Source organism: Dendrobates tinctorius, unplaced genomic scaffold (assembly GCF_039654945.1).
Source record: "Dendrobates tinctorius isolate UK_male_01 unplaced genomic scaffold, ASM3965494v1 ptg000012l, whole genome shotgun sequence".
NCBI classification, from domain to species: domain Eukaryota; kingdom Metazoa; phylum Chordata; class Amphibia; order Anura; family Dendrobatidae; genus Dendrobates; species Dendrobates tinctorius.
In genome coordinates, this window is record NW_027361680.1 from 991609 (window position 1) to 1003715 (window position 12107).

The following is a 12107-nucleotide window of genomic DNA, read 5'->3' on the forward strand; positions in this document are numbered from 1 at the left end:
TAGTATATATGTAGTATGTATGTAGCATGTAGTATGTATGTAGCATGCATGTAGTATGTATGTAGTATGTAGTATGTATGTAGTATATATGTAGTATGTATGTAGCATGTAGTATGTATGTAGCATGCATGTAGTATGTATGTAGTATGTATGTAGCATGTAGTATGTATGTAGCATGCATGTAGTATGTATGTAGTATGTATGTAGTATGTATGTAGTATATATGTGTTATGTATGTAGTATATATGTGGTATGTATGTAGTATGTATGTAGCATGTAGTATGTATGTAGCATGCATGTAGTATGTATGTAGCATGCATGTAGTATGTATGTAGTATGTATGTAGCATGTAGTATGTATGTAGCATGCATGTAGTATGTATGTAGTATGTATGTAGCATGTAGTATGTATGTAGCATGCATGTAGTATATATGTAGTATGTATGTAGCATGTAGTATGTATGTAGCATGCATGTAGTATGTATGTAGTATGTATGTAGTATATATGTAGTATGTATGTAGCATGTAGTATGTATGTAGCATGCATGTAGTATATATGTAGTATGTATGTAGTATGTAGTATGTATGTAGTATATATGTAGTATGTATGTAGCATGTAGTATGTATGTAGCATGCATGTAGTATGTATGTAGTATATATGTAGTATGTATGTAGCATGTAGTATGTATGTAGCATGCATGTAGTATGTATGTAGTATGTATGTAGTATGTATGTAGTATATATGTTTTATGTATGTAGTATATATGTGGTATGTATGTAGTATGTATGTAGTATGTATGTAGCATGTAGTATGTATGTAGCATGCATGTAGTATGTATGTAGTATTTTTTTTTTTTTTTTTTAACATTCAACACATTAGCCGGATGATGGGACTACTACTGTCCCATCATTGGCTAATGTGTCAATCACTGTCATGGTAGCAGGCATCGCCCGATGGGACTTGTAGTCCCATCGGACGATGCTTGCACAGACCCCCGGACATCAGCACAGCCCCCCGGCAGGCCGGCACAGCCCCCCGGCAGGCCGGTACAGACCCCCACAGGGTGCACAGACCACCGGCAGGCCGGCACAGCCCCCCGGCAGGCCGGTACAGACCCCCACAGGGTGCACAGACCACCGGCAGGCCGGCACATCCCCCCGGCAGGCCGGTACAGACCCCGGGCAGTCCACACAGCCCCCCGGCAGGCCGGCACAGCCCCCAGGCAGGCCGGCAGAGACCCCCGGAAGGCCCGAAATGACGGCGCATCATGATGCGCACACACCGCGCATCATGATGACGTCAGGCTGCCAATCAACTTTGAACTTCCGATTCCGATGCCGACTTCCGATATTGAAAAAATATCGGAAGTCGGTATCGGAATTCCGATACAGCAAGTATCGGCCGATACCCGATACTTGCGGTATCGGAATGCTCAACACTAGTTGTGACCCATTCTCCAAGGTTTACATATACTCTAAGATCATAACGGCAAGGGTTCCCACAATTAGACATCACTTTCAATGGTTTATTGTTATATTTTTGCAATCTTGTAATTCTTACCTTGTATCGCCAAAGTCCTCCAATATCTTCACTTTTTTCAAAGCATGTGGGTTTAAGTCCTTCATCAAGACAGCACTTTATAGCCGCCAAACCACTGGCTCCTGCCCCAATAACTGCTACAGTGTTCACTGGCATTGTCTCTTAGAAATAAAATTAGAACACACATTATCTCACAAACAAATTCTGGCAATAGATTTAAAGGAAATCTGTCAGCAGTATTATGCTGATTAATCTGAGAGCAGCATGATATAGGGGCAGAGACCCAGATATTAGTGACTAGAGATGTGCCGGATGCTATCACATCAGGATGGAAGTGTGTGTGTGGAATGTGTGTGTGGAATGTGTGTGTGTACATGTGTGTACATATGTGTGTGTGTGTGTGTGTGTGAGTATGTGTGTGTGTGTATGTCCCGCAGCTGCCTGCCCACCCACCTCCGTGCAGTCACAGCTGGCAGGAAAGAGGGTGGTTTGCGGCCTGTGCTGGAGATGTGAGTACATGTGTGTGTATGTGAGTACGTGTGTGTGTGTATGTGAGTATGTGTGTGTGTTTACGTGAGTACGTGTGCGTGTGTGTATGTGAGCGTGTGTGTGTATGTGAGCGTGTGTGTGTATGGGAGTACGTGTGTGTATGGGAGTACGTGTGTGTATGCGAGTACGTGTGTGTATTCGAGTACGTGTGTGTGTGAGTACGTGTGTGTGTGTGAGTACGTGTGTGTGTACGTGTGTGTGTGTGTGTACGTGTGTGTGTGTGTATGTACATAGTGGGCAGGCGGCGGCGGGTCCGGCGGGGGGTTCCGGCGGCTTGGCCGGCGGCGGGGGGGGTTCAGCGGCGGGCAGCTGGCAGGAAAGACCGGAGGGCGCCCCCACCCCATCTCCAGCACAGGCCGCAGGCCGCGGTCTTTCCTGACGGCTGTGACCGCACGGCGGTGGGTGGGCAGGCAATGGCGGGTCCGGCGGCGGCGGGTCCAGCGGCGAGGGGGTCCCGGAGGTGTCCCGCTGGTGGTACTGTGGAAGGGCCTGGTACCACCAGCGGGTGCCATATTGGAATACCCATCACTTGGCTATTCCAATATGGCGGTCGGCATACTTCCGGTGCAGCGCGGTGGATTGTGGGATTCGGGGACATCCAGATAGAAGTGGATGACAGGCAATTTAAGGCTATTATATATATAGATGTGTCACTTACTGGGTTGATTTTTATAGCTTCAATAAAATCAGTGTTTTATCAGCAAGAGACTATCACTAGTAGACTGGTAAATCTGCTACCATGTAGTCTTCCTGCTCTATGTAACCCCCTAACTGTTTTTCTGCCTATGCAGAGTATACACAGAAAACTGCCAATCAGTTGTGTGGGTGGGCATATTCAGGGCTCAGCATTAGAGATCTATAGCAGATAAAACTGTGATTTTATTAAAACTGCAGCACTAGGCTGCCACTAGGAATTTTGGGGCCCCATACTGGCAAAAATGTTGGGGCCCCCTTGAAACTCCACCCCAGCCCTGCCTCCACCCTTCGAACTGTCCACAGTCCCACCGCTCACTCTTTGAAAAACTCCACTTCTCACCAATCACACATCAACAGTTCCCATCACCAGATCACAAATATAGCAAGCAGCTTTTGCTATGCCCAAAATCATTTTTTAATCTGCCACCACAAGGTAGAGTCTTTTGGCCGGGCCCTACTCTACTTCAACCTATTAAACGTTTGTTAAAATATGCAACACAATTTAGGTATATTTTTATTTATTTTTCAATTTTTAAAGTGACAAATATTATCACATACAAGGGACATATACCACCGCACCATGACCAAATCATATTACACCACATAGTGACCTATAACACCACATACAAGGAACAAATACGCCACATAATGTCCAGACCATATAGTACCACCACAGTGACCGAATAATATCACATGCACAGGACAAATATCACCACACCACGACGAGACACCATATTACCACCACATAGTGACCTACTGTATAATACCATATACAAGGAACAAATACCGCCACACCATGTCCAGACCACATATTACCACCACATAGTGAGCAAATCATAGCACATATGAGGAACAAATACTGCCACACCATGTCCAGACCACATATTACCACCACAGTGACTGAATAATATCACATATATACAAGACAAATACCACTGCACCATGTCCAGACCACATATTACCACCACATGGCGACCAATAATACCACATACAAGGAACAAATAACACCACATCATTACCAGACCACATATTGCCTCCACATAGTGACCAAATCATAGCACATACAGGGAACAAATACCGCCACACCAAGGCCGGACAACATATTAACACCACATAGTGACTAAATGCTGCAATACTGGTCATTAATAAAAAAAAAACACAATACTAATGTCACCATAAGTGCCATTATACATAGGAGATCTGTACTTAGTATGCAGTGTCAGAGTATAGGTAATACAGTGATCACTGGTGACATAATACACAGGAGCTCTGTACAGGGCTGTGTAGTCGGTAAGCCAAACCTTCGAATCCAACTCCGACTCCTCAATTTCCATGACACTGACTCCGACTCCACAACTCCGATTCCCTCATACCAGGGCTGTGGAGTCGGTAAGCAAAAACTTCGACTCCAACTCCTCAATTTCCATGACACCGACTCTGACACTGACTCCAGCAATATGGGCTCTGACTCTGACTCAACGACTCTGACTCCACAACCCTGGCTCTGTATATAGTGTTAGTGTACAGGTAAGGCTAATTTCACACTTGCTTTTTTTTGCAGCGCGTTTTTCCCGCAAAAAAACGCATTGAAAAACCGCATACAAACGCATACAAATGCTGCGTTTTTTTCAAGCATTTTTATGAGCATGCATGAAAAAAATGCAGCGTATTTATGCGTTTGTATGCGTTTTTAGTGTGTTTTTACTTTGTTTGCGTTTTTTCCAACATTAGGTGGCCCCTCACACTAACCCAAACCATGACTTTACTAACCCTAACCCTGACCCTGACCCTGACCCTGACCCTGACCCTGACCCTAACCCTAACCCTGACCCTTAACCAAACCATACTAACCCTAACCCTAACCCTGACCCTAACCCTAACCCTTAACCAAACCATACTAACCCTAACCCTGACTCTAAACCCTAGCTAACCCTAACCCTAGCCCTAAACCCCCTTAACTAACCCTAACTCTAACCCAAACCCCTAAATTCCATTGTCCAACTAATGGTAAAAAAAAAACGCATGCGCAAAAAAATGCATACATAAGCATGCCAATGCGCACATATGCGCACCCATAGACTTATAATGGGTGTCTTGCTGTAAAAAAACGCATTGCGCGCGCATGCGTTTTTTTGAGGCAAGTCGGACGCCCAAAAAATGCAACAGGATGCATTTTGTGCGCCCGAGCGCAAACCGCAAAAAAACGCATGCGCGGAAAAACGCATACAAACGCATGTGTATGCGCACATAAGCACATCCCATGCAAAGTATAGGGAAAAAAACGCATGCGTTTTTTAGCGCTAAAATCCCGCGAAAAAAAACGCAAGTGTGAAACCAGCCTAATACAGTGATTACCAGTGACAATATACAAAGGAGCTCTGTATATAGTGTCAGTGTACAGGTAATACAGTGATCACTGGTGACATTGTACACAGGACAGAAAACAGCTTACATATCAAAATAAGGAAATGGCAGCACTCAATTGCATTAAGGCATATCAAATATGAAATATATGAAATGTGAATAGTATAATGGCTTTTGGAATTTAGAAAAAAACATATGAGATACTTAGCACAAAATTTTGCCAAAAGATGTGAGCCCATTCGCCAACGTCAAGGTGATCTCATTGAACAGGTCCCTATTCTAACTGCCTAATGTGAACTACTGGCTAATAACAAGATAAAGCCTATATTTATAGGAGGATAGGAACCAAAAAGTGATTGAATGTAATTGCAATCACAGCTTGATGAAGGGCGGAGTGCTTAAGGCCCTTTTACATTTAGCGATGCACCAGCGATCCGACCCGGTCAGGATCGCTGGTGCATCGCTAAATGATCGCTAGTGAGCTTTCACACAGAAAGATCTCACAGCGATGCAGCAGCGACGCAGCGCACCATACTCACCTTTCAAACACAGCGATCCTGACGTCCTCCCGCCTGCCTCCACGCATCGCTCATCGTCACAGCAGGAAGCCCAGCAGGAAGCTGACGACGAGAAATGGAGCCGGACATTCTCGCACGATCAGCGATGGACAGCGGGGGAGCCGGTCGGAGGTAAGTATCACACATAGCGATATCGCTAGCGATATCGCTATAACGTCACAAAATCGGTGATGTTATAGCGATATCGGTATGTGTAAAACCCCCTAGTCAGAAAGCTAACATACAAATGACAGAAAAAACTGACAGCACATCCTGGTCAGAATAGGTGCATACCAAAAACAGCTTACATATCAAAATAAGGAAATGGTTGCACTCAATTGCATTAAGGCATATCAAATATGAAATATATGAAATGTGAATAGCATAATGGCTTTTGGAATTTAGAAAAAACATATGAGATACTTAGCACAAAATTTGGACAAAATATGTGAGCCTATTCACCAACGTCAAGGTAATCTCATTGAACGGGGCCCTATTCTAACTGCCTCATGTGAACTACTGGCTAATAACAAGATAAAGCCTATTTTTATAGGAAGATAGGAACCAAAAAGTGATTGGATGTAATTAAAATCACAGCTTGAAGAAGGGCGGAGTGTTCAGTCAGAAAGCTAACATACAAATAACAGAAAGAACTGACGGCACATCAGTCTATGTGTGTCCAGTCTGCTATATGAACTACCCACCCGGCAAGAGGCTATGTGGGTGTGCCCTGCAGATGAACGAGAAGGAAATGTGCAGACAGGTCGATTCTGGGAGCCCGGTGACTCTAGTGAGGGTTGCGTCTGAGGGATTTAGAATACCCAATAGGAAGGTCTGGGTCATGTGCATTCATGTGGGCACTAAGGACTATCCAGTGGCTTGGATGATCCTCGAGACAGTCTGGAACAGTACAGGACAGGATGTCGCTATAGTCTCAAATTTATCTTGTTCGGTAATCATAGGCCAGGACTCTAAGCTGTTCTCAGACATGTGGGAGAAGGGAATTTCCCTACAGCAGGAGGATGGAGGGCTCTCGTCTGACGGGGTTGAGTACCTTAATGCAGTAATACCTCCCAAAATTAATGGGTCAGATGTAGGGGTGACTGGAGGAAAGGGTGTGTCTGCCCAATTTACTGACCAGATGTCACCTGACATGTACCACAGTGTGACTGATAATGATGTGGTAGTTTAAAAGAGCAGAGCTGAAACCCAGATAGAGAGCAGCTTGAGGGTTCACCATACTGTGGGGTGTGACACAGACTCCAGGGGTGACTGTGACATGTCATTGCCTGTAGCAACCTCTAGGGCTGAGTGCAATGTTGTGTTGACAGAAGCACTGACACAGTGGAGCGACAGTGCTCCACAAGATGAAGTCAGGATAACGGTGGTAGCCATACCAGAACGTATGACCGGATGGAAGTATGGGTCTGACCAACTCTGGGACTTGGCAGAGGTGACCAAAGGTGTGACCGTTGAAGACGGGGAAGCTACAGGAATGGAGTCCGACACCGATAGAAATGGGGACCGCTGGTTCCAGGATGACCGATCGGGTAGTGGTGTGTTAGGCGTCGGATTCCTGCCCCTGCACAGGAGGAATCTCATGCCTTGCCCTCTGTAGTCTCCCATTCAGTCCCAGCCACAGAGGAGCCTGCTCAGCAAAGACATCGTTCCCAGCGTCTTGCTCAGGTTAGTGCTGTCAGGTTGGTTGCTGCTGCCACCTCTGGGTCAGCTTTGGCAATCCGCACTAGCCAGCAGCGAGCAGCTCCTTAGGCTAAGTCCTTTTTGGAGACTTCTGAGCATGCCCGTGGGATGACCTCTCATTGGAGGTCGGGGGGTCACACGCTCAGGTCCTTCTCCAGCTCGGAATGGACCATCAGGAAGGTCCCGGAAGGACGCTGCTATAAAAGGTTCGCTTGGCCATGCGCTAGTATAGTCTGTAATTTGTAGTGGTATGTGTGATGATGGATGCTTGTGAAACGCTGACTGACTCATTATGAAACTCCTTCCCTCTGATACGAATGTTGTTAGGCTTTAGAGCTCGAGTCAGTGCCGGGTAGTGGCACTGCCTAGTGCCGCAGTGCTCCCAGCTCCCATCACGTTAGCACCAGTGTGCGCCACACTACATTAGGCACTACGGTATCGCACATTCAGCGACATCAGCCTGAGCGGCGCCATGCGCCACTAATGTGCTTTCCAGACCAAAGCTTAGGCTGGTGTGTGGCGTCTGTCAGAGCTGCACTGTACGTACTTCGTGCAGTATTGATCTATCAGCTGTGCCCTCTGGCTGTTAACAGGGCACAGCGATCAGTAAGGGTCTCTTCCTGGCGTCGCAGTTGCGGCGCTGAACGCTGGTGGGTCTAGAGGGACTCTAACCCCATGTCCTTGGGGAAGGGTCCTGTGACCAAAACACTAGTGTTCACTCTGCGGTATCGCGGCCCTGTGAAGCAACAGGGTTTGCCTCCTATTCACCAGGTGAAGTTAACCCGTGTGTGTTTTCTATACCGCCAGTTTCTGTCTGCCATTACTGAGCAGCAGTCTACCATCTCTGCACGGTGGACCCCGAGCTGCGAACGCACCGCATTACCATCTTTTATTATTCGGTGAGTTCCGCCAGCCCTAACATGGTGACTCCCATTCAGACTGTGACGACAGTGGAAAGGAGTGCATTTAGACTGACTTGGGTCTAAATGGCAAGTCTTTCTCCCGTCGCCGGAAGTGTAGAGGCTGAAAAGGGGCTGAACAAATGGCGCACTCTGAGAAGATAAAGAGGAGACAGGGACAGGTGCCAACAAGGATAATGTCCTTAAGAAAGAAAACCCTGTACCATTGACAACACCATGCACTGAGGTAGTCAAGGCCCTGCTTGGAGAGAAGGAAGCACCGGAGTTCCAGGACCTCGCTAAAGAGTTGTCTTGTGAGAAGAAAAAGGTGGCAGATTTACAGGCCAAACTATAAACAATAAAAGAGCATGTCGAACAAGAAAAGGCCCTGAGACAAACGGCAGACCACAGACTGGATGAGCTGCAGAAGGAAGTCTCTGAGCTCAGAGGTTATCAGTCAGCATGGCAAGGTGTGAATAAGCCCTTAAGGGAAGATGTGGAAGTGCTCAGAGAAGAAGTAAGAGATCTTCTGCAAGAGGAGAAGTTGGTGGTCGGAGACTTACAGCAGCCGTGCCCGAGTGATATCAAGGTGGAGCTGCAAATGCCCATCTTAGCGAGGGGTCTTGAAGAGTGTAAAACTGAGGAAGAGTGTGCACTAAGAGTGGAACAAGACAATCACCTGGACATGGTAGAAGTCTTGCTGGAAAGGTCCGTGGCAAAGCGGGAGCCGTCCGTGCACGGAAAGAATGAGACTTCGCTCTTCAAGTGCGTGATAGAGGTACCCAAAGAGGTGCGAGACTCATGTACCAGTGAGGATGTGCATGAGGCCTTTAAAAAGGCGGTCAAAGCATGTAGTGTGCACTGGGCACCTGAGACTCAGCAATTGGTCATATTGTTGAATAGGGAAGTCACAGTGAAGCGGATGGCTGTCCTGAGGGATATGCATCTACAATGCCTCTACACAAAACAGATGATCATGTTGAGGAATAAGGAAGCGACTCGACATCTGGAGCTTGCGAGAGAAGCTCAAAATCGGCTGGGCTTTGTGGAAGACATCGTTCTGGTACCCACAAATTTGGTGAGGAAAGTTATCGGAAGACTTGGGAGAGTGATGCAGCAGATTGTGAATAGATAAGTTGTGAAGAGACTGAGGATTCCGGCTGATGACGAGGCCCAGGTCATGGGTGAAGATGGGATGGTTCCATTCCTTGTCATCGGATCCATGGAGAGTCTTGGGAGATGCTCCTGGGTATCACGTGGCGTGCCTAAAAGAAATCGAGCAGCTAAGGCTTGAAAGGGAGCAGATCAATAAAGAGCTGCAGGAAATGGGAAACAGATGGCCGCCACCTTCGTCTCATGGGATAGAGAGGCGAAGAGGTTCATTAAAGAATGAAGGTCCTCAAGCTGAAGCTAACAGAGGACATAGAGACATATGGAAGAACTGCTCTCGGGGCAATAAAGGGCCATAGGAGAAATGGCCAGCAGAGAGAGCACAGAAAGAGGCCTGATGAAAGAGGTAGAAGTAGTGTCGCCTCAGTTAGCTCAGGGCTGAGTGACTTAGGTGGGAGACCCTGTAGTGGACATGTTGACAAAGAATCAGACAAGACAGGTGGTATGGGTACAAGAGAATTGCGATGCCAAACTGACTGTGACGCCCAATCTCGACTGAGATGGCCCTCACTGTTATGAATGGGTCACCGAGGAGGAAAAAAACAACAAGCTAAGCCTCAGAAAACCAGAGAGGTTGGTAACTATGCAGATTGCAGATCCCTGATCTTAACCACAACAACTAGCAGCAGTCGTGGAGCGTTCCTACGATGGTCCTAGACGCCTCGTCACAACCGGAGAGCTACATAAGCCTAAAGCAGGAAAAGAGGAAAACTAACTGCCCCAGAGCAGACCCCAAAGGAAAGACAGCCCTCCACATGTATTGACGGTGAAACAAGATGAAAACACAATCAAAGGCAGGAAAACAGGCTGAGCAAACGATGGGGCCCGACTAACTACAAAGGACAGGAAAGGAAAGACACTGTCTGCAATCTGCCAAAAAACCCTACCAAAATAATGTCCAACACTTCTGATAGCAAAATTAACCCTGAAGTCACTAGACTTCTCCCACTATATCAGCACTCTGAAATATTCTGAGACAGAGCAAAAAGAGGCCAATCTAATAAGCGACAAAAAAGGCAAATTGGCAAATACAGATAAATAGGAGTGGAAGTTCAGCATAGCCCCAGCAGGGGCAGGCTGACCACACAAGAAACTGAATTGACCAACAAGCGCAAGTGTGAACATTAGCAAAAAACAAACTTAACTTGAGAAGACTGGAAGAGAGCTGAAGTTCAAGACCTGAGAAGCAGACTGAATCACCAGCACCAGGATAGGGCGTCGGCTGTCTTATATCCAGTCTGATACTCCAGAGATCCAATCGTCATCCTCCTCATCAGGTGGCAGATCACTACCACTTAAACCAACCTCACTACCTCCTGTCACCACCAGAGGGAGAACGGAAGGAGAACTCTCAACTGGTGGAGCAGAATCTGAGTTCATAACACCTCGCGACTTGTAGGGCAAGGTGACATGGGTACCCGGTTTCAAGGCCCCTGGGTTATGACAAATGTTCAACCCCACAAGTTTGAACAGGGGGGGTATGTGAGGCAGTGACCCCTGTTACAGATAGGGGCACTGTATGGGCTCCTCAGGATATGCTTGGAGGCGTAACTGTGTTGGTGAACTAGTGACCGGTGTCATGATGAATGGCCGGTATGTATCACAGAGGTGGGTGGCCCTGTGATGGAAGCCTGGGCATGTTTTGCTCAGCAGATCTACTGCTGAGGGATTTGCTTTACATTCAGAGGCTTCCACGTGCCTTGGAGAGATGGGTGGGTCCAGTCACCTACATACCCACCAAAGGGGATGTGGCTGAACACCCAGGATGAAGCCTGTGTGTGGCTGTGTGTTTTAGGACCTGCGGTGATGTCACAATCACCTGACTAGCCATGTGATAGGTACCTGGGTGTGGCTAGAGCTATGTAATGACAGAGTGTTTGAACCTAGGTGGTCAGAGTGCAAGGTCCTGGAAGGCCTGTGTGTTGGAAGTTGCTAACTTCCTGAAGAGCACATGATGAGGCCTTGGACCTGGAGGCCTGTGTGTTGGATGGTCCTAAGTGGGGACATTGGGGAGCTACCGACCTTCTGAGGGTCTGCACTGTCTGGAGTGCCTTGGTCACAAGGACGGTGATCCCAGTAAGGCAGCTTCCCTGGGAGAGAGGACTGACAAGGAGTCAGCAGGTGGAGCAGGAGCTCCTGTAAGGTACCTCCACAGACTGTTGGTGCTTATTATGTTCCATGAACTAATGAACTGTTTGGTGTGCGGTCGCCCACGGTCACTGGATAGTGAGGTCCGGCAGGTTTAGGGACTGCGAGTTAAAGCCATATCCTGTAAAGTTCTATGGACTATGTGATGTATAACATATCCCACAGCAGTTTATGATGGCATAATAAACTGCATGGACTGTTTAAGTAAGAAAGCGTCCTTCTGTGCCTCAAATTGGTTGCCAAGCGAGTGTCCCCCAACATACTCAGTAGGCGCTATACTACACATGATAACCTTATAAATAGTTGTCTGTATTAGATGTGGAACTTCATCACCCCCCAAAAAAAATTTTGTTGTCCACTACAGCAAATTCAATACAGCAGACTCTACATAGAATAATCTTCACCAGAGAACTGACACTTCTTACACAGATAAAGAAACAGCCAAGCTTACTACATAGATACTGGAGCAGAACAGAGCTTACTG

General features: G+C 46.9%; 1 protein-coding gene across 4 annotated transcripts in view; it reads right to left on the reverse strand.

Moving 5' to 3' along the window:
* Positions 1–12107, reverse strand: part of LOC141065779 (flavin-containing monooxygenase 5-like) — an 816973-nt gene that overhangs the window by 790981 nt on the left and 13885 nt on the right. For 3 of the 4 annotated variants that reach the window (XM_073557933.1, XM_073557939.1, XM_073557937.1), the window contains exon 2: positions 1561–1700. In XM_073557933.1, coding sequence (XP_073414034.1) covers positions 1561–1695 — 135 coding nt within the window. In that variant the 5' untranslated portion in view covers positions 1696–1700. The remainder of the gene's footprint in view (positions 1–1560; positions 1701–12107) is intronic. The other variant, XM_073557934.1, reaches the window with a different exon arrangement.